Here is a 23,081-nt window from a genome sequence, read left to right as displayed (position 1 = left end):
AATTATTTTATATTATATAATTATATGGTATTCAAATAATTTTTTATTAATAACAAACTTTTTAAAAGAGGATTTATTTTCGTGTTTTGAGATTTGAGACATTAGTCATAAATAATATTTGATTCATTTTCATTATAAAATTATACAAGTATTAATAATAATTTTTTTAAATGATATTATGTGTTTGGATAAGGTAGATTTTTAGCTCAATTTGAGTGTTTTTTTGGGTTAAATTATTTTTTTAAATATTAATTTCATTATCATCTTTCTTGTTACCTTCTCTCCAAAAACAGTACTGTTGAGCTACACTCACTAAGATATAGCTACCAATAGCGAAGCGTTACACTAAAGTCTAAAACAGGTAACCCTACTAAGAGTACCAAGTCCTTTGTTAAAACAGTCTACCTCAACTTTTCGGCCTTCATATGAATTAAGGGACTTGTGCAACAAGTAGAATAACATGGCCTGGGCGGGACTATGCTATACATACTCTAGGTGTTTCTTTGGTCACTTCTCATATTATCAATTAGCGACCAGGTGCGTTGACCTATCTTACCCTATTAGTCCAAGGCGAGTGAGGGGACTATGGAGATAGCACTTGAATGGTATAGCAAGTGAGGGGGTTATTGAAAATAGTACCCAAATGGTATTGTTGTTGTGGTTGTTAGTTCTTAGTGGTTATTATAGTTCTCTGATCAGATCCCAAAATGAATAGGGAAGGGGACGTTAATATAGCCACACTGAGTATGTATAGGAAGAGTGAGGGTGCTACTGGAGATGGCACCCGAACACAGAGTGAACGGGTTATTGGAGGTAGCACCCAAACGACTTCATAGCTTTATCTAAGTCTGATTTTATAACTTAAATTATATTTATTTTTTTATATAATATTTAAAATTACTCATAATTTTTTCCTAATCTTTAAGTAGGAGTATAATGCGTTTCAACGTACTTAAATTCACTCCCTCATCCATTAATAACAATATTGATTTCATCTCACCTAAAACTCAATTGGCAAAATTAATGCTATTTTATAGTTTAAAATATTATATGATATTGGTAATGACAAATCTAGTATGTTAGAAGTAAATTAACTATATTTGAATTTAATTGTAAAGCGCTTTCTAGCAAATCTTAAAGTTTTCATAAAATTGATGAATCGAAACGAGGATTGAAATAGTAAATAGTAAATAGTAAATAGTAAATATTATTAAAATAAAAAGAAATCAATATAAAATTTCAAACTATTCATATTATTAACAACAATATTTCACTGCGAATCAGATAAATTATATAAAAGATAATATTTAAACTGTTGTCAAAAACATTTCACCATCGTTAATTTCTTTTCTCAATATATTATATCTTATTATTTTTATGTGCGAAACGTTGCAACCAAAAAATTAAAATGAAAAAAAAAATTCGAATAAAATAATTTAAAATATAAAACTAAAATTGGAATACAAGAAAAATAACCATATAATAAAAAATAATATCATAATTCTAACTTAAGTAATCTAAGAAAAACAAGGTTTTCAAAAACGTAATACTAAATAACATTAAAATATCACATGATAGAAAGTAATGCAATACTTAACAAATTTGACAGTATCTTACAAAAATTTGATATGAAATATTGTCAATTTTTTAGCCTTGCTAGATTTCGTATCTTTCAATTTTTTTATGGAGAGGTATAAGTTTGTACATGCTTTAGCTCGACCAATAAATAATTTTCTTACCCCATTCGACTAATTTCTGTTATGACTGTAATTTGTTTTTGTATTTCTAATGATCCATTATTTTATAACCTTTTTCAAAAACCAAGGTTGTCACAAATATGGTAGGTTGCTAATTTACAAATACTCATTATATGACAAAAAAAAAAATCACTCTGATTTTAATTTTTATGACGAATAAAGATTAAATATATTTACTTTTAAGTAGGTTTTTTTTAATATTTTTGAAGTATTAGGCGAAATAATAAATTAAGTTCCTTTTAAGAAAAATTATAAAATGTAATAAATAAAAGTTAAAAACTTTTTTAGAGCACTAGGAAATGAAACATTTATGGTGAAAATTTGAAAACTTTAAACATTTAATTAATTTATTTTAGTTTGATTTTTTTTCTCACTTTAAAAGCTGAAAAAAAAAATTTTGGATCTTAGATGGCTATATTCTCAAACAACTTAGGATCAAGCTTACTTTTAAGGAAAAATCTCTTTGTATTAATTTAAATTAACTTATTTTAATTATTTTTATATAATTAATATTTCAATGAATGATGATTAATTTAGTAATATAATTATATTTATTGTAAGCGTAAAATTTTAAATAAATTTGATATTTTTATCATATTAATAAAAAAGTATTATATTTTTAATATCTAATGGTTAAGAACTAAAAATAATAAAAATACATATTTCATAAAAATATTTATATTTAGGGATAAATATTAAAACTATACATGAACTATGATTTAATGTGCAATTGTACACATGAACTTTAACTTGGTGTAATTTTATACATGAAAAATTGATTTGATCAAATTCTTGTAAATTATTAACATAATTATTTATATAACATCATTTTATGTTTATATATTACAATAATACATAATTATATTTATCTAATATAAAAATAACTTAATATATTTATTTATTTAAATGTATATGATTAAATCAAAACTAAATTTGTAAGTATATATTTAAATCACAATTAAAATTTTACGTGTATAATTACAGATTAAATTAAAGTTGATATATAATTTTAAGATTTATCCCTTATATTTACACTAATAATTTTTCTTAAATATTTCACCTAACTTTGGAATCTTGCAAACCCATTACAAGAGTTAAAAGTTAACCATGGTTAAGTCCTTTGTATAAAAAAAACACAATAAAAGAGCTGTGTGTGAGGGTTAACACAGAAAAGTTACTTATTTTTCATTTCTTTGGGCCAACTTGAGCGGGGGAAAAAAGAAAAAGAAAAAATAATTATAAAAAATCTCCCAAAAAAAACAAATTTCCTCAGGTTCTCAAGGGCTTTTTGACAAATGGGTCATTGTACGCTCTGATTGCTGTTCGTCTCAGATTCAAAAATTTCTTCGCAGACTTTCTTTAGAAAGGTATATTTTCTATTTCCACTTTCATTTCTTCTCATTTTTAAGACGCGTAATTCTCCGTGGCTTGTAATTTTCGTCAAACGTTTGTAGAATCTAGGGTTTTCAAATTTCTAGCGGGTGATAGAATTTGGGAAGGTTAATTTGATCGTTATAACCCTTGTTGGAATACGGTTTAACTTTAGGTCCATGGAGACCTGGAAATTTCAATTTACTCTTCAGTGTCCTTTCCTTGTAGTTTCCCTTACATTTGGGTTTCTAGTTTTTGTTATTCAATGTAACCTAAATTTCATCATCGTCTTTTTCCTTTTTCTTTTTTTTTCTTTTTTTTTTGTTTTTTTTGTTTCTGGTTTACGAGTAAAGACTAAGAAACACCGAGGAAAGTTAGTCGAGGTTGATTTTTTTTTTGTTAAATCTTTTGAAGTTAATTAATCTAATTTTTAATGGAGACTATTGGAGTTTTTTGAAATTTCTTAGCAATTCTTTTATCTTGAACAAACAATGTTTTGAGGTTTTGGGCTGTTTCATAAAGTAGAAAAGGAATCGAACTGTTAATATTCTTAAGATTGAGAAATTGAGTTTGTTCTCTTAAGAGGAAATGGTGGTGAGGTGTAAAATCCAAGCACGTTTTATTTCTGCTCGTAACAAGTTGGTGAAATTGTGATCTCACCAAATATTAAATTGTTGTGTTTCATATATTTATGAGTCATATTGTTGCCCTGTAAGAAACTTCTGGCTTTTCTACATTTGGTATGTTAGTTGTTCTTGGTGAAGGTTAGCCTGCATTAGAATTATGATGGAAAACTGTTCATCTTCTTTGCCTTGGTTCATTGCTAAATTCTCCCTAAGCCACACGAGAACTGCTGATTAGGTCTGCAAAGTAGAAAGCTCTCATCTGTGACAGCTGTTATCTGGATAGCAAGAACTAAACATGTTTGGTCAATGCTGTGGGTATATGTGAGGCGAGTAGTAGGACTTGGTATGTGCTGTGCGGTTTAGGGGGAGAAAAGCAGCAGTCAAAAGAAATGAGGCTGACAAATGAGTAAGATAGAAGTTGAAACTCTTGAAAAAAGAACTTTATAAAAGTGTCTAGTTTCCGAAGCCTATTTCTTGGGAGAAATTGTAACGTGGCTGTAAATCTATTTTACAGCTTGTTTATACTAGACTTGTAATGAAGTTTTAATCCTAGCCCTAGATTTAAACCCTAAAGATAACTTATAATTCTACTCATCTATCTATTTCTACTAATTACTGAATAAAAATGAAATAATAAAATAATATAAATAGCTACTGTGTCATGCGGCATGTGCCTACCATGGTTAATATCAAATGGAATATCTTGAGAAAAATTGCTACAGGTTTTAGCCATTGATGTATTTTCTGGCTGGATCGGTAACCTCAGTTCTTTGTCAATGCATAGACGTTAGATGATAGTTGTATCTTTCCTTATGCATGAATCTAACTATGGCATTTATGACTATGTTCATAGATAACCATATACAGTATCTTCTGTATGCTCTTTTGCTTATAAGTACCTGGTTTCCTTGTGTTGGTTGGGTTCCTGGTCACATTTACTTCTGAGCGTAAGATGAATGCCGTTAAATCCACATAAAACTCTTTTTCTCATGCTTACAGGCTCAAGAGAGCTGATTTGTAAATGCGCAATGATATGTTTCTTGGAAGGATGGTCTTATATCATTAATTATTCCACCTCAATTTGTATTGCGAAATTGTCACCGTCTGAGATAAAAATGGAATGTGTTGAGCTTTTTGAGAAAATGAATGATTTGGTATTATTATTCTTTGAGAAAGTATTGTGATGGTAATGGGTAGTTAGATGTGTCTGGATTGATGTTGAAATTTTATAAGAATTTTTACTCATGCTTCTGCTTAAATAATGGTGAAACTTGCTTCTGGTTAAGATAAGATTCTAGTGTAAGATACAGAAACATGCAATCTCTATTTAAGAATATCGGTTTCTCTAGAAAGCAAGCAAAACTCGAGTTTTAATAAAGATTTGTTTTGTTTTGTTTGTTTTTTACGAAGTATAAGCTTATGGTATAATATCCAATTGGTAACATTTGCTTCTCAATTAATTCTCTACTTTATGTGCGTATATTTATTTAAGAATCTTCTCTTCCTTTGGATCAGGTATAAATAACTTGGAGCTATTACCTCTGGCTTAAGGCATGAAAGAGCTTTAAGCTGCAAATTGTGTGTTTTGGTTGTAGTTTCATCATATTTGTAATACCTAGGTGAGGAAGAAACACATTAACGGCTGAAATTATGGAGTGCAACAAAGATGAGGCATATAGGGCCAAAGAAATTGCTGAAAGGAAAGTTAGAGAGAAGGATTTTGCTGGAGCTAAAAAGTTTGCTATGAAGGCTCAAAATTTGTATCCTGGCCTTGATGGTATCACCCAGATGTTGACAATACTTGATGTTTATATTTCTGCCGAGAAAAAAGTAAGTGGGGAAGCAGATTGGTATGGTGTGCTTGGTGTGACCCCATCTGCTGATGATGAGGTGGTAAGAAGACAATACAGGAAGCTGGCTCTGATGCTTCACCCTGATAAAAACAAGCTTGTAGGCGCAGATGGTGCTTTTAAGCTTGTTTCAGAGGCCTGGAGCTTGTTATCAGATCAGGCTAAGAGATTAGCTTATAACCAGAGGATAAATTTGAGAGAAACACAACAAAAGTTTCATACTCAAAGTGATGTTTCATCAATGCATCCTGCAACAAATGGCTCTCACAGTTCTAGTTCTAACATAAAGTCAAATGCTAGGACTCAAAATGGTAACAACCAGGTAGGTCAAGCCTCATTTGCTCCTCCTCCTAATAAAAAGCCTGAAACCTTTTGGACTGTTTGCAATAGATGCAAGACACAGTATGAATACCTCAGGGTTTACTTGAATCACACACTTCTATGCCCTAATTGTCATGTGGCCTTTTTGGCTTTAGAAAAGGCCCCGCCTCAAAATGTTTACCAGTCAACAAATTGGTCTAGCCAGCAGCAGCGGGCTTCTGGCCATCATGATGCAAATAACAATCCATTTAATTATGGAACAAATTCTTCTAGATCTCAAATTTCAGAACATGATAGATTGGCTCAAGAGAAAGTGAAAAGGGAACGTGAAGAAGCTCTTAAAGCAGAGAGACTCTCGAAAAAGAGAAAAGATGACATTTATGTTAATGGTTATGCAGGTAAACTGGCAACTCAAATGCCCATGGGAAACGGACCTTGCTTGGGGAGTACATCTGAATCTAGGGGTCTTTTCGGAATCGGAAACACCTATGGGTTTTCTGGTAACTATCAGAAGCACATCAGTCAGAGGGAATTGTCATTACCTGAAATTCGTAACATGCTGATGGATAAGGCCCTGCGTGTCATTCGTAAAAAGCTTAAAGACTTGAGCTCTGTAACTGAAGCTAAAAATGGTGACAAAGTTAAAGGGAAGGCCAGAGAGAAAGAAAATAGGAAACAAAGGAGCATGGCAAATGGAAATGGATGTGATACCAATAAAGATCATCAAGGCAAGCAGTCTGTGCCTGCCTCTTCTCATGATGAATCTGGTAGAGGGACTGCACCATTGTCTATAAATGTTCCTGATCCCGATTTTCATAATTTTGACTTGGATCGAGGTGAAAGTTCTTTTGAAGATGACCAGGTCTGGGCTGCTTATGATGCTGATGATGGGATGCCCCGTTTCTATGCTCGAGTTCACAAGGTGATCTCCTTGAAGCCTTTTAAGATGAAAATCAGTTGGCTCAATTCTAGGAGCAACAGTGAATTTGGTGAGCTGGACTGGGTAGGCTCTGGTTTCTCCAAAACTTGTGGGGAGTTCAGAAGTGGCAGACATGAAATCAGTGAAACGTTAAATTCTTTCTCCCACAAGGTTCAGTGGACAAAAGGCTTGCGTGGAGTAATTAGAATATATCCTAGGAAGGGGGATGTCTGGGCTCTTTACAGGAACTGGTCTCCTGACTGGAATGAACATACACCAGATGATGTGATACACAAATATGACATGGTGGAAGTGCTTGATGATTATAATGAGGAAGGAGGAGTTTCTGTGGTCCTTCTAACTAAGGTTTCCGGTTTTAGGACAGTTTTCTGTAAGCAAATGGACCCCAAGGAAGTGAGGAGGATTCCAAAAGACGAGATGTTTCGCTTTTCCCATCAGGTGCCTAATTACTTGCTTACAGGCCAAGAAGCTGATAATGCTCCAGCGGGATGTCGTGAGCTAGACCCTGCAGCTACCCCGTTGGATCTACTTCAGGTAATTAATGAAGCCGATAAAACACCCCTGGAAGATAATTTATGCAAAACTAAGGAAGAGATGTTAAAAGAGCCATGAAGGATAGTTTGTAGAGTATAGCAAACAAGCTAAGGATGATTATTAACCAACGGTCCCTGCCAAGAGAAGCCATAGGATGCTGAAAAGGTAAGGAATATAGAATTTGGAGACTGCTGACTACACCAGGTTAGTGAGTTTTGAAATTTCAAGCTTGATCCAAACATAGGAATTGCATTGTTTTTTTCTTTGTGCCATAGTCGGATCCGATTGCAATCCATTATTTTCCCCCCTTCTTTGATATTAAAGCTTCATTTGAAAACTCATGGTATGACTATACTCAAAATTTAATAGAAATTGCTGCTTGTACTGTATTCCTGATGATTGCTTCAGTGTTGTGTCACATTGCCCGTCTGTTAATGTTAATGTTAGAGTACTTGGGATCCGATGGGTCAATTTTTATGGTAATGAAATGTTGATTCTGTTGTGAAATATGAACTGCTGAACTTGAAATCTCTTTATCGGAGTCTGTCCGATTGCCATGGGATTGGGACCTTCACATTTTTATGGGGGGGGTGTACTAAGGAGGCCTACATTGCAAAAGGAGACTAGGAAGACAACGATCTCTGGTATAACTTGTTTTCTGTTTTCTTAGGGTTTTTTTTCCGGCATTACAGAAATCAACATACTTTATTTACATATATCAAACACCCTCAAATTATGGTTCATATTTTAATTTTGTCTTTAAACTTCAGATGTTTTAATTGAATCCTTTAAGTATTAGTCATTCAATCTAGTCATTAGCTTGAGAACTAAATGTGAGCTCAAATTTAATTTGGAGCATGTTTAAAAGCACATAATCAAATTATAAACACGTTTTTCTTTATTGAACAAATAATTTGCATCCAACGTGTTAAAAAAAGTCTTTTTAAATTTTATTGACAATATTAGATTCAAGTTGGTGAAACAATAAACACATGTCGACAATTTAATTTATATGTTAGGTCTGATTCAGATCTACATTTAATGCCTAGTTTAAGAAGGTTTAACCCCATCATTTTACAGCCTTAACACCATCTTCCCGTCAGTGTAGAGTTTATAATTAAACTAGTGAAAATAAATTAGAAGTGTTATATCAAAAACAATTTTTAAAAAAATCAAATTATTGATTATTTTTTATGTAGTTGAAAAATTATTATTATTTTTAAATTTTATGAAAAGTTTTAAAATTTTATTAAATAATATAAGAAAATAAAAAGTTTTGTTAAAAAATTAAAAAAGAAATCCAAAATTAAAAATTAAAAATTAAATTGAACCGAACGATTAAAAAATTTAAAAAAACACAAGTAAACGTTATCAGCGTACCTAAAACCCCAGATGCATAGAATTGTTTGCAAAGGAAGATATCATTGCAGAAGAATTGAAAGAAGTTGTATTCATTTTAATTGGTGAGCAGTATAGAAAATAAATATAAAGTAGTAAATTTACTTTTAGTTTAAAAGTATAATAACAAGAAACTATAAAATTAAATATGAACTCTTTTTTTCTTTTTTCAGTGCATAATTTCATATGTATTTATTTATACGTATCATTTCCAGTATAATTAATTTTCTTAATGGGTGGACATAGTTCCATCTGTAACATATTATTGTTCTCCAAGATTCTCTATTAGTCGTGTCTTAGAAAAAAAAATAACAAATGAAATTTCATTAATATCCTTATTCACTGAATAACTACGATTACCAAAATAAACCAAAATTGGAATCTTCAAATCAGGACTAACTTACACTAACGTGAATAAAATTCTTAGTAAAATTATGTTTCAATAATTTGATTTTAAAAAATTATAAAATTATTCAAATGTTTTCATTTAAGTCACTGAACTCTTATAATCATTGTTATATGATCTTCTTTATTCACACCCTTTGCCCCAATTAAAAGTTCTCCCTCTCGTTCTCTTCTATAATTCAATATTTATTCATGAAATATCTTCGAATATTACGAATTTATGAATCAAAATTTAAACAACTTTCTTTTTTAATCTTTGACACTGATTATCAAATTGACTTAGATTTAAAGTATATTTTTCTACTCACCGATAGGTATTGATCTATCGTTCGTCAAATTATTACTTAGAACTCGCTATTTAGACCTTTTTTTAAATAAAAAAATTAATAGCCCAATAACTTAGAAAACAAAAACTTTCAAATAGTATAGTGACTATTTTATAACTTTTTAAAGTTAAATCACCTTAGATATAATTTACCCTAAAATTAATTAGTCTCTTGTTCGCCCAACTGATTGACTGACTTTATTCACTAGACTTTGTTGCTTTGTTTGTCTCTTCGACTCAGGCCTCAATCAACTGGTCTTAATCGGATTATCCACGTGTAAGGTTGAGATTGTAGTTCCACTGATCAGTTGTTTTCTATTTGTGGGTGGGGTAGGGCCGGCCCATGAAACAAAGGATACCTGAAAAACGGTTGGAGGCATGTTTTAATACTTGACAGTGATTGGGTCGTTTCTTTGTCTATACTAAAGGAAACCATTTAAAACAAATTTGAATTTCATTTCTGTATTTTATAAAAATTTAATAATTTTTTCAGAAATTAACTTTCATAAATTAGGAAAACTAAAAAATTAACATAATTCTTTTTTTCTATAATAAGCTCTAACGTTTAGAACATAATATTTTTACCATTAGGTCAAAAAAGTGTTTGCAAAAATTTAATAGTTGTAACATTAAAAAATTTATAATTATTGATAAACATGTTAAGTAAGTTATATTATTATAAACATATTTTTATTTATATTTTTATATAAACTCAAAAAGATCATTATGCGATTTAATCTAATGACATAATGGATTTAAACTTTTAATTTTATTATTTGAATAAAAGTTTTATTCAATTTTTATATATTTTTAATAAATATATTTATTACATTATCTTTGCAATTCCATTATATTTGTTAATTCTTTATATAAAAATTTGGTGACAGTGTTATTTTTACGGTTTTCATAAAATAATTTTTTTATTTGATGACGAGGTATTAATAATTTTTTGTTATTATTTAGGTTGGGTTGAAAATATAAGTAAAATTTAAGGTGAATGCTTTGTTGGGTATGTCGTTTTTAAAAAATAGTTTTACCTATTTAATCAATCAAAAATATATAAATTTACATTAATTAATGTATTAATATGATACAAAATTATACAATTAATTGATTTTACTTTTTTAAAATGAATGTAATATTGTTGTAAACGTTAGATTCAAGTTGAATAAAAGGAAGAGGACAAGTCAATTCATGGCTGCATTGGATACATGTGTGTTCTTTGAACATGTGATGTTTATGGGAGCACAATGACGGGATTTTGGTGCTTCTCTTCAAAAGCATCCTATTAATGGTTGTCCCTGTCAGAGAAACAAATTAATAAAAAATAAAAATTATTGATCGAGTCTTAATTTTATTTATGTTAATGTAAAAGGATATGACTTTGGACACCTTTAAGTGTGTATTATTTGTTTGGAAGAAAAAAATAGTTAATATAAAATTTGCTCTTTCAACTTGTTAAAAAATATTTAGTTAGTACTTCAATTTTTTTGTATCTAATTAGTACTTAAACTTGTATTCTATTACTTAGGTTAGTACCTCAATACTAACACTATTAGTTTATGTTAATGTGACATCGATGAGCGATCCTATAGTGACACTTGATAACTCTTTAATATGACACATGATAACTATAAATTAAAAGAATTTCAAAATTTTCAAAAATATTTTTTTTCTGAATAAATTTAAGTAATAACTAAATAATTTTGAAGAAATTCAGAGAACAACCTATATATTAACCCTTAAAAACAAATGCTATTAATAAATTGAGATAACATGTAATTCAAGTATGAACTAAATAAAAGAAAATTTAGGTTATCATCTAAATATTCTTCAAAAATTTCAAAGGGTAAATTTTCGAATATTATTCATTAAAAATGTCATATCGGCTTTAAAAATGTCGGGAGAAAAAACAAACCTTAAATTGGCTGTCTTGTCATGTGAAGGTATAGGGAAAAAAGAGTGAAAAACCCAAGAAATGTGTTACATTTGGTGCAATCTTAGTGGCGTTATAATAAAAATCATGTTTCCATGGAAACAACCTTTCATGAAGGGAAAACTACGTACTGTTTCTTCTGTCACTCCTAATTTACTTTTAAATCCAAATTAATTTATAACGACCCAAGTGTCAAATTTGCTTTAAATTTAGAATTAATTAACCTGAAATTTTCTAATTAAAATCTATTTAAATATTAATTTCATTAACTTTTGGAGGCTAAACAATTTTAACCCCAAAATAATTCAAAAATTATTTTTATATAGTTAAACGTAAAAACCCAATTCAATGATTTAAATATATGCATGCATGCTTTTTCTCATCTATATCTAAAACCATCATGCATTTGGTGTATTATATTTCTGATTTTATTACGAATGAGTACATTGATTTTATGTATAAGATGAATTAATAAAATAGTTATTTTGTTAAAATTATGTGATTGTGTACTTATTTTGGTGTTTTATGTATAAAAGATAATAATAAATTCAACTCTAAATCTTTATATTTTTAATCAATTTCACACCTACTTTTTTATTTAGAGCAAATTGACTCTTAATCTTTGACACTATTTCCCCCGTTATATATCACACTAATAAATAAGTTAGAAATTATAATTTTTTTAAAATTCAACAAAATCAAATAATGGAAATAAGAATATAAATAAAGCTCCATTATTGATTGAAATATTTTCTGATATCGATAGAACACATTTGTTTCATGTCCTTATTTCAAATTTCTTCCACATATATATATATATATATATATTAAAGATGAAAACGATATTAAATAAGATTAATAAGAAAATTGGATGTCTCCAGCCTGTGTGACATGTCATAACAGGAAAATGGTAAAGAGGTAGAGATGGATCAGGGGGGCGGTCATCTCTTTGATATTTTCAAATTTTTGAATTTTATATATAAATTATTATATATTTTAAATCTAGTGTCCACATTGCATTTTAAATAAGCATTCTCGGATTTTTTCTTTTTGAATTTTTTTAATTTAATTGACAACCTTCAACATTAGCTAAGCCAACCGATCAATTTAGACTCAACCAACCTAACCAAATCAACTTAATGTTAATCGCTTAACTGGTTGATTGACTTATTTTTATAATTTTATATAAAAAATAAAATATTATATATATATATAAAATAAACAAAAAAGAATATAGAATAAGTTAATTAAATTATGAGTTTCAATAATAAATAATGGACCAATAATATAACCGATAGAATGGATTAAATTGAAAATGGAAATACTTTGAAGGAGAAGTCAGTATCAGCTGAATCAGCTGATGGCAACACTACTGAGACAAAACCCTTTTAACATTAAGCATCAGCCATGCAATGTCGACTCATCAAATCTAACCTTATATGATTTTAATCATAATAATGTCCCTTTATTTTTTTCAAAAAACATATTTTTATGTAGTTTCTTTTTCGACATCAAGTTTTCAACTGAGACACTTAACAGCGACCTTTCTTAAAACCATGCATTCTGGTGAATTAGACCCCCTCATAGTTTTGCTTTTAAAAAATACATAACACTTTTCTTTGTTTTCCATGAAAATGGCCTTTCCAAATATAACTTCATCTCTGTTATCAATTTTCAGTCACAAAAGGACGTAATTATCATAATATAATTGACGAAAACCTATTCCGCTTACTAACTTTTCTAAGAAAAAAAAGTACAAACTATTTTGCAGTTCTACTCTTTCTGATAATATCTACTCTTTTTGATATACAATATAAAAAATTATCCGTATACCCAACTCTTAAATAAGAGTATAATGCGCTTCAGCGCACTCAAATTCATATCCTCTTACAACAGCAATAATGTCAATACCAATCAAATTAAAACTCAATTAACCTTCCATTACAAATTATTATTTCGACAGCAACTACTTTCATTTTAATAAATTTAAAAGTTTAGTATCTCAAAATCAAGTGGCACCATTCTTTATTTTTATTTATATATATAAAAAAGTAATCACCTTTTTATTTGAAAAATAACTTTTTACTTTCTTTTGAAAAATAACAATATTCCTTTTTAATGTATTATTTTGTTAAAAAATTTCCATTCACTAATCAAAATCAAGTTGTAATATAAAAACTACTTATTTCCATGCAAAAAAAGGAAAAAGAAAAAGAGTGCATTGGATTCTAGTAAGTCTCATGATGCGTCTCTAATCTTAAATCAGTTCAAAACTATTTTACAGCAAATCATGTTTTTGTGGGCTCATTATATTCTACTTTTAATTTTTTTTTTGAATAATTGCACTTCAATTTTTTAAACCATAAAATTTTGAGTTATAGTTAATAATTTTGGCAAATAAAATTTTTTTAATTAATTAATTAATTATATCGACAATTTTAATTAAGATTAACATTAAATTGAATAATTCAAGTCAAGTTAGACTATCAATTAATTAAGTAGCTTACCCACAATTTTCAAAGAGTGAAACACCAAACTTTAATGCTTTAAAGTCCGAAATTTGTAACAAGAAAATCAATGGATTTTAAGGTATATTTCAAGTGAGGAGAATTAATGTGCTAACTATCTAGCTAAATTAGTCTTTAAAAGGAAGGAGGATTTGCAACTGGTTGAGATCTCTCTAGAAGAAGTGTTAAATTCTCTTAAAACAGACAAAGAGAGGAATTTCTATACCTTTTGAATATTTAATGTAATTTAGCCTTGTAATGTCTTTTTTCACCAAAAAAAAAATAGAAAAACTTAATTTTTATCAGTATGATCAAGGTCTCATTGTCATTTTTACTTTTATCTTTTATAAAAAAAATATTTATTTTATAAAAGTATAAATAAAAATTCAAGGTGTAATTTTTAAAAAAATTGAAAAACATAAATACTCTTAATTTTAATAATCCAATTATTATTTAACACATAAAAAGTAACTCAATAAGAAACTCCATATATAATCATATTAATCTACAAACATCCTTTTTGATAATTTGGTGAATATATATATATATGTATTTTCCAGCAAAAGAAAGTCAAGCTTTTTTCATGGATTATTTGTTTTTTACCTTTTTCTTTTAACATTGGATACACATTTGTTTTGCTTGATTATGAAGTATTTGTATCTATATATAGTGTTATGTTATTGGGAATCTAGTGGTGAAGCAATTTTCTTTTCTTTTTTGTGGACAGTGATTCATAAATACTGGACAGAATCTTGAGAACAAACCCTCTCTTTTTTTTTTTAAGCTTTGAGGATCAACAGTAGCAATAAACAGGTATTATGAAACTAATCAGTGATTGTTAGAAAATTTATTTCTTTCATACTGATATAATTTTACTTATGAAATTCCATTTCTGGTCACCAAAGCTGTCAGAGAAACATGGCAAAGTTTTTAAGCAGAGACATTAATTTAATGGGGTTTCAAATATCGCATTCCAATAAACAGAAATTAAAACCTTTCTATGATGATCCTGACTCTATGCTACCTGATGTTGAAGCCTATGCTTCCTGGCTGGTAATTCTTTTGTCTAATCTTTCATATATTATTTCGATTTTTTTTTTCGAAATATTTATGTCCGATAACTGTGTCTACCACATATTCAAACAAGGGTTTTGGTTGACTGACATTTGTTATTAATATTATGATAAGCTGAAGCACCCTTCTGCATTGAACTCATTTGATTGCATAATGAAAGAAGCAAAGGGGAAAAAGGTGGTGGTGTTTTTAGACTATGACGGCACACTTTCCCCTATTGTTGAAGACCCTGATAAGGCTTTCATGTCTACTGAGGTACCCATTCATTATTTTACGTATGTATGCATGCACGCACAAAAAACGTCATCTTCATATCAGCTGTTAAATGTTAATCATTGATATATTGCCAAAAAAGAAAACTACATATACAAAATTATTCATTGTCAGATGCGTGCGGCACTGCGTGAAGTAGCAAAACAATTTCCAACATCTATAATCAGCGGTAGGAGCCGAGACAAGGTAACATCCACCGACGAGGGTTAAATTTTAGATTAAATGTTTTATGGAACTAAGAATAAATGGGATTAAGCCATTGCTTCTTCAGGTTAAAGAATTTGTACAGTTAAATAATGTATGTTATGCTGGAAGTCATGGGCTAGACATTATGCAACCTCCCAAATCCTGTGATAAAAAGGTTAGTTTGACGGTAAGGATCCAATATTTAAGAATATACAAAAAGTAAATTCAATATCCACTTTAGAGATGGGTTTGTTTTTTGGATTTGGTAGGGAAATGAAGGCGCCTTTCAACCCGCTAAGTTATTTTTACCTGCAATTCAAGAGGTGATTAGGTTGCAGAGTAAATTTTAGCTGAGATTTTTTAGAACTGTTTTAATTAAATAGGTTACTCCATTTGTTTGTGACAGATCTCAATGGAGTTGGAACACAAAATTGGAGAAACACAAGGTGCTAAGATAGAGGACAACATGTTTTGCATCTCTGTACATTATCGACAAGTTCCACCGCAGGTAAAATTACTTGCTTCCCACTGTTGGATGCATATATGTTTTTAGAAAATCCCAAGGCTCTGGCTAACTCAGAATAGTGACAATTATATGTTTTGAAGGATCAAGGAAATTTAAAGGAGAAAGTGAAATCTGTGGTTGAAAATCGTCCCGAATTTCGTCTTACTGAGGGTAAAATGGTAGGATAAATAAAGCTAAGCAAAATTATTGCAAAAAGTTTCAGTTTCTTTCAGATTGGTGTTAAAAAGGATTTCTTTTAATTGTAAAATAAACAAGGTACTAGAAGTGCGGCCATCAATGGAGTGGAACAAAGGTGATGCCCTCAATTATTTGCTTCACACTTTAGGGTTCAGCAATGCCAATGATGTTCTCTCTTTGTACATTGGAGATGATCAAACTGACGAAGATGCATTCAAGGTCTCATTTTTCATTTTCATTAAAATATTCGTATGCTTAACCCATTCAAATTATGAATATCTGGAAATGAGTTTTTAAAATTATGGAGATGGTGTTTACAGGTGATAGCAGGTAAAAGGGAAGGGTTTCCCATCGTAGTATCTTCCATTCCGAAGGAAACAAAAGCATGGTACTCCTTACGCGATCCATCAGAAGTCTTAGCTTTCCTATTACGTCTAGCCAAATGGAACAAATCCCAGGCTTCCTTTCTTCAACTAGATTATGTTTGAACAACAAATACTTTGTGTATTAAATTAACCATTTTCGTTTTCTCGTCATAAATTAATTAATAAAATAAAAAAATAAGAATTTTTTATTATTATCACCAAACTATAAAAAGTTACAAGGAGATGATGTAATTATTAGTATTTTTTTTTTGTCACCAAACTATGAAAAAGTTATAAAATAATAACTCGACTATTTAATAATAATAATAATTATTATTATTGATTAGTTAGTGTAAAAATAAAAACGCCCAAAAATTCAAAATAATTGTATGATTGCATATAAAGACTTTAGGGGTGCAATACAAGAATTTCTCAAGAGATTATCCATTTTATGACTATCCTAGTCCAGCGGAGTTTCGACGGAATTCAATGTATTAGTGTTGACATGATTGCATCCAATTATATGATTTATGAGAATAAATCATTTGGGACTACTTCATTAAAGGTTAAGCATCATTGAATCAAATTAACAAATACTTTCATTGGGAGTTATAGACATTCATAATAAATTACGAGTTAAAACATTCCTTCTCATATGTTAGTAATGATCAATGAATATGCCTCATTAAAATTTTATTGAAAAAAATATTGAAAAAGAATACATGGCAATTTAACTCTCATTGTAAGTTGTTTTATCAAATTTTAGAGTTAATTTGATGAATGTTAAGTGCTAATATTATTAAGTTTGAATTTCGTCGATTTTATTAATGAAAATTAATTACTGTTATCTTTTTTAAGGTTTAGAGTTAATTTAATAAAAGATAATTATTAAAATTATTAGTTAATAATAAATTTTCATTACATCAACCCTTAAATTCAATATCACTTTTAATGGAAATGTTAATATATATATATATATTCCATATTGATTTTGGTTGGTGTTATATGGATGAGATTGGATAAATAAATAAAATAAACTTATTCTTTGTTTATTTTTGCTGTTGTCTTCACCATTTCTCAAGGTTGGCTGAAGCAGCTCTTTAATTTGCTTTTAAATATTTTAAAAAAACTATATTAATTGCTCCCCAACTTCATGACAATGATATCTAATATATATTAATATGAGTTTTTAAAAATTCTTTAATTATTTATGTTAGACATATATCAAAAATAAAATTATTCTTTGTTAGAATCCCAGTTTTCATTAGATTCTTTTGGTGGGAGTCATTTCCCAAGATATTTCTAATAGTATCAGCAAGATGCCATTGATGTTTAGCTTAATTTGAGCTCTGAAGATGTGCCACTTTTTCAAAATCTGGTTGGAAAAAAACTTATTAGGAACAAATAACTTATATTAATTTGAAGGCCTTGAGTTGAGTTGAACTAAATGGAGGTAAGGTCTCCAGCTTTCCACCATCAACATAAAGCAATGGGTGTGTTTCAAATCTGAAACAATGAGAGCTGAAGTGGAAGACAAAGTGGTTCACTTTTTCAGTTCCATGTTCCACGCAATAAACAATCCATTACTATGTCTATTAAAGAAATTTGAGAAAAATGTTAAATTTTGCTATTACTCTATGAACTATTGATTTAATCTTTATATTTTAATTTGGTCATTTTTAATTTTGATACTTTTCAAAACTTGAAATTTTAGTCCTTACCAAATTATAGCTATTAAATTATTTAAACTAAGTTCTATTATTTATATCATTTTATGCGGTAACTTATTATCATCCGTGTAATACTATGTTAGATTGCTATTTCCACAAATTATTAACAAAAAAGTTAATTAATCGATTTAACAATTATCATTTATGTCAAGATTGAAATTTCAAAATATATAAGAACTAAGAATGATCAAATTAGATAATATAGACTAAATCTACAATTTTATACATAATAGTACGTGACTAATAATATAATTTAGTAAAAAAAATTAATTGCCACAGCTTGTGTTAGGACTAGAATTTTAAAATTGAAAAAGTACAAGCATACCAATTTGAAATGTAGGGGCTAAAATTAACTAAACATAACTTAGATATAGGACAGGGACTAATAGCAAAGTTTAGCAAAAGAACAAAGGTAGCTTCTTTTCTTCTCCATAGAAGTGATACCAGTGTGTATGGTTTACAAATAGTTGAAGAAATCCCAAGAGTTAACTGGCTTCAGCCAAAGGATGGATTCCATATTTAGCAACACATATTAGTTTGCATTGGGGAGGAAGATGGCGGGGTTGTTTATTCACTTTCGCTTTACTTTTTCATGGATGATGAAGAAAATTTTTCTATTTGTTGTTAAAGCAAGAGTTAGAATAAGACAATTTTATTAATGCATATAAGATTTATTAATCTTACATTTACGGAACTTTATTAGAGAATAATTTTATTTAACAATTAACTCGATATAACTCTTTATTTAACCTTAATCTACTCTCACACTAGTGGATAATTACAAAATTTTATATTTATGGGTAGGAATTTTTATTTTTGTTGATTTCTACACTCTTTGACTTAAGACTTATTGCAAGTTTGGTTGATGGACCAGGGTAAGACAGGTGATTTCAGCGTGATTTGGAATAGTATTGCTGAAAATTAGGGAAACAGAGGAACGTAGTACTATTTGGAAATGGAAACTATTGTGTCATTTGTGTGGAAGATAATAGTTTGGGGTGGTTGAGGAATATTGAGGCTGCAAATCAAGGTGAGCGACAAAGGAGTCAGAAGATGGTTAGAAAATTTGGATTAAAATAAATGCGAATGGAGCAATAAAAGTGAGACCTGGGAGTTCATACGCGGTGGTGTACAGGTTATAGTACCCAAAAAAAACACATTTAAACACATTTAAATTTACCTTTTTTTGGGTCTGATGTTTTCGTCCAAGTGAAGATTGGTCATGAACCGCTCTCTAATGTAAATTTTCTTCTTTTTTTTTTTTACAGTTTTTATATGACCTTTATTTTTTTCAAAAAGATTTATCGGTGTTGTCAATATATTAAACGGCATCATTAAAAATCATTATTATTTATTTCATGAATAATAGAAAGTATGAGTATTTTATTAAAAATTTATATCAATACCACCAACATCACTAAAAAGTTAATATATTTAAAAATTCATGATTGATTGGTAACAAAAAGTGAGAGTTGTGCCACAAATTAATCAAACGAACGTGTATAGTAACTTTCAGCCTATTTCATATTTAATTTATTTCTCATATATTTTTGTATTTAATTAAAATTTTTAATTATTTTTATAAAAAAAATTGAAATATAGAATCTATAATTAAATTAAACCAAAATCACTTAAATCAAATGGAATTGGATTGATTTTTTTGTTTGACTTGTTGATCGAGTTAGGTGGGACATGAGAATATGAGATATACTCTTTTTTTTTCCTCAATCATTTTCGTTTGAACTGTTTTTTCAAAGCTTTTCAGAACGCGTCTCTAATTGTATAAACTTGTAAATTAGAAAACTATTTATTACCATCCTGCATTTAATACCAGGTGTCTTTTAATCAATTAATTAAAATTGTACTAGAATTCACTACACATAACAATAGCGTTGAATAAAACAATATTTAGGTTAATTGAAGAAAAAAAATTTAGGGGTAAGAATTAAATTGTAATTTTTAATAGTTTATATTTTTATAATTTTTAAATGATTAAATTGAATTTTTTTCATTTTTAAGTGTTAAAGTGTAATTTTATATTTATTAATTTAAAAGTTTAAAATTTCTAAATGGCATAAATGGATAACTTTCCATTTTAAGGGGGCCGAGGCCCCTGTCAGCCTCCCTACATATGCCACTGATTGAGTTTTAATTCGATTGACATCAACATTGTTACAAAGTGTGTGCTGAAACGCATTATCTTCCTATTTAAAGGTTAAGGAGAGACTATAAGCAATTCTAAACGCAAATATGATAAGAACTTATATTATATTAAAAGTAACAATATTTAAACAAAAAATAAAAAAAATAAAAAAAAAGTAAATTACACAAATAATATATCATTTTGATCATTCGGAAAAAAAAACCTATTTTATATTAAAAATTATTAAATAAAAGTAAAAAGTATTGTAGATAAGAAATTAGTAAATTAAAAATAAGTGAGATAACATTTCATTATATAGGCATTTTCTTCTAAATTAAAATTTGTAAAGAATATTAGTTACTGTTAAAAATATTAAATTTTATATGTTTTGAAAAATATTTAATTATCTAACTTTAAACTTATTTATACTATAATTTTTGTTAAGTTGGTAGTGATGAAAACTTTTATTAATTATATAATGGAAGTAAATTAAAATTATTTTTAGGTTATATTTTGCTATGAGTCCTTGTATTGTATGCAAACTGTGGATTTAGTCTCTTTATTCTAATTTGGTCAACTTTAGCTTGTGTACTTTTTTTAATTTTATAATTTCAATCCCAATTAAACAGCAGCCGTTAAATTATGCTATTTTAAAATTATTATGTGGCAAATGTATTATCATATGCATATAATGCCATGCCAACTTGTTATTTTCACATAATATTCATAGAAAAGTTTTATCATTTTAGATAGTGGATTTAATAGCTACCATTTGAATTGTGGTTGAAATTATAAAATTCAAAAAAGTATAGAAATTAAAAATGACCAAATTGAAGAATATGGATTAAATCCACAAGTTATGCATAATATGAGACTAATAACAGAATTTGACCTAACAAAAATACTGTTATTGTATGACTAAAATTTCAAAACTCAAAAAAATATAGAATTAAAATTAACCAAATTAAAGTATAGCGATTGAATTCACAACTTAGGCATAGTACAAAAACTAATAACATAATTAGCTTCTTTTCCTCCTCTTTCTTCTTCTTCTTCCCCTTCCTCCTTTTTTCTTTACTCTCTTCCACCACCTTCTTATTATCTTCCTTTTCCTTCACCTTCCTCTACTTCAAGATTTCTATCTCTTACTTTCAACAACAAAATCATTATCACTAGCATCTCTCTCCACAATGGTATGATTAATTAGTAGCCTTGATTTTCAAATCTAAAACTTCATGGTTGACTTTATCTTCTTCCTTTTTGTTGATTTTGAGTATTCAAAAGTGTGCTAAGTAATAACTGAAGTAGAAAATAACAAAGGAAATAATGTATGCAAAAGCATAAAAAAACCGAAAACACTTTTACGCATGAATTTTATGTAAATTTATCTAATTATTTTTTCCAACAAAATCTTACATTTGTTGCATATTTCGAAGTGCAAAACTACTCGTTACATTGATGCAAGTCAAAATTGCCAACCTCTAAAAACTTAAATTGTTTGTCATACTTTCTGTTGAAACTCATGTTGCAACCTGTGTGATAGAGGCTATATTTAAGCTATTCCTATCACAATTTATGTTGCAACATTGAATTAGGCAAACAATATTCCAACAATTCTCCCTTTTTAATATTTTGACAAATTTATGTAGCAAATAAATCTTACAATCTCATATATTAATCAATAAGCATATATCAGTGAATAACATATCCCTATCAGTAATCTTCTTCAAAAATCACAAACTCAAAAGACTAAATGCTCCCCTATCAATATGCATTTCCAATTGTCAAGCATATAGATAAAAAAGCATGCATTCCAAAGACATAAATAAAGAGTATGTGTTGAAACACCAAGCATCCAGCTTATTACAAGCTATAAAAATAAGCCTAAAAGATAAGGAAAAATAGGACATAAATCCAAGAGTTTAACCAATCCAAAAGGAAGGAAGTGATGCTCTCTCTCTCCCCGTCTCTATTTTTTTTCGAACAATTTGATTATAAGTTCTGATCATATATATTCTTTTTGACACAATATTTATAACTATTTATAGCTCCTCTCCAACTCATGAATAAGAGGATAATACGCTTTAGCGCACTTAAACTCACATCCTCCTACATTAACAACAATACCCAAGCTAATCGAACTAAAATTCAATCAGCTGGTCATGCTCTATATTAGATTCAACATTCTTCATAATCTTTGGTAAATGAGGATTATAGCAAACAGCTTGTACTACATGTAGTTCTCATATTTTGGCTAAGATTTCTCTTAGGATATGTATTTTGGTTCAACCTTAGAGATTGAAATTAAATCAGTTGTATTGAGAGAAAAGGAAGTTTTAATTATTTGAAATAATTTAATCTTATTCTCAAGAAAGAAATTAATCCAATCTCTTTGGTATTAATAAAATTTTCTTTTGTTAAGGATGATTTATGGAAGAGCCAAAATTTGTTTGACTAGACTATATATCAATTATATATAAAGATTTAAATAAAAAATTAAATTGTTAAGCTAGATTATTTCTCTAATTTGATTAGTCCTTTTTAATTTATTTAAACTTGGAATCATTTTTTTTAATTTAAAAATATTTTTAGGTGTCAAACTGGCTAGAGTGGTTTAGCAAGAATAGTTTTTATTAT

The 23,081-nt window shown here is 28.6% G+C and overlaps 2 protein-coding genes across 5 annotated transcripts; both read left to right on the top strand.

Moving 5' to 3' along the window:
- Positions 1 to 2,913: 2,913 nt before the first annotated feature.
- On the top strand, positions 2,914 to 7,906 carry LOC107930259 (uncharacterized). Its single transcript, XM_016861863.2, has 2 exons — positions 2,914 to 3,124; positions 5,270 to 7,906. The coding sequence occupies exon 2, from the start codon at positions 5,405 to 5,407 to the stop codon at positions 7,475 to 7,477; it is 2,073 nt and encodes a 690-aa protein (XP_016717352.2). The 5' UTR covers positions 2,914 to 3,124; positions 5,270 to 5,404; the 3' UTR covers positions 7,478 to 7,906.
- Positions 7,907 to 14,542: 6,636 nt separating this feature from the next.
- LOC107930231 (probable trehalose-phosphate phosphatase D) lies at positions 14,543 to 16,784 on the top strand. Of its 4 annotated transcripts, none has more exons than XM_016861821.2 (10): positions 14,543 to 14,783; positions 14,876 to 15,023; positions 15,159 to 15,299; positions 15,432 to 15,503; positions 15,589 to 15,678; positions 15,773 to 15,826; positions 15,910 to 16,011; positions 16,110 to 16,187; positions 16,285 to 16,425; positions 16,527 to 16,784. In XM_016861821.2, exons 2-10 carry the CDS (start codon positions 14,889 to 14,891, stop codon positions 16,692 to 16,694), a joined length of 981 nt encoding a protein of 326 aa, XP_016717310.2. In that variant the 5' UTR covers positions 14,543 to 14,783; positions 14,876 to 14,888; the 3' UTR covers positions 16,695 to 16,784. The 4 variants fall into 4 exon arrangements, with proteins under 4 accessions (XP_016717310.2, XP_040932912.1, XP_040932913.1 ...); XM_041076978.1 differs by having other exon boundaries at positions 15,589 to 15,690; XM_041076979.1 differs by having other exon boundaries at positions 14,616 to 14,783; positions 15,165 to 15,299; positions 15,589 to 15,690.
- The last annotated feature ends 6,297 nt before the right edge of the window (positions 16,785 to 23,081 follow it).

This window comes from Gossypium hirsutum, chromosome A09, assembly GCF_007990345.1.
Source record: "Gossypium hirsutum isolate 1008001.06 chromosome A09, Gossypium_hirsutum_v2.1, whole genome shotgun sequence".
In the NCBI taxonomy this organism is placed as follows: domain Eukaryota; kingdom Viridiplantae; phylum Streptophyta; class Magnoliopsida; order Malvales; family Malvaceae; genus Gossypium; species Gossypium hirsutum.
The sequence above is the reverse complement of the archived record's forward strand: the minus strand, read 5'-3'. Positions and strand labels throughout refer to the sequence as shown.

Bases quoted from the DNA above. Each gene is read 5' to 3' on its own strand.
- LOC107930259 (XM_016861863.2), top strand. From the start codon at position 5,405: ATGGAGTGCAACAAAGATGAGGCATATAGGGCCAAAGAAATTGCTGAA.
- LOC107930231 (XM_041076978.1), top strand. From the start codon at position 14,889: ATGGCAAAGTTTTTAAGCAGAGACATTAATTTAATGGGGTTTCAAATA. The intron at 15,024-15,158 runs GTAATTCTTTTG...TATTATGATAAG, and splicing joins AAGCCTATGCTTCCTGGCTG to CTGAAGCACCCTTCTGCATT. The intron at 15,300-15,431 runs GTACCCATTCAT...ATTCATTGTCAG, and splicing joins AGGCTTTCATGTCTACTGAG to ATGCGTGCGGCACTGCGTGA.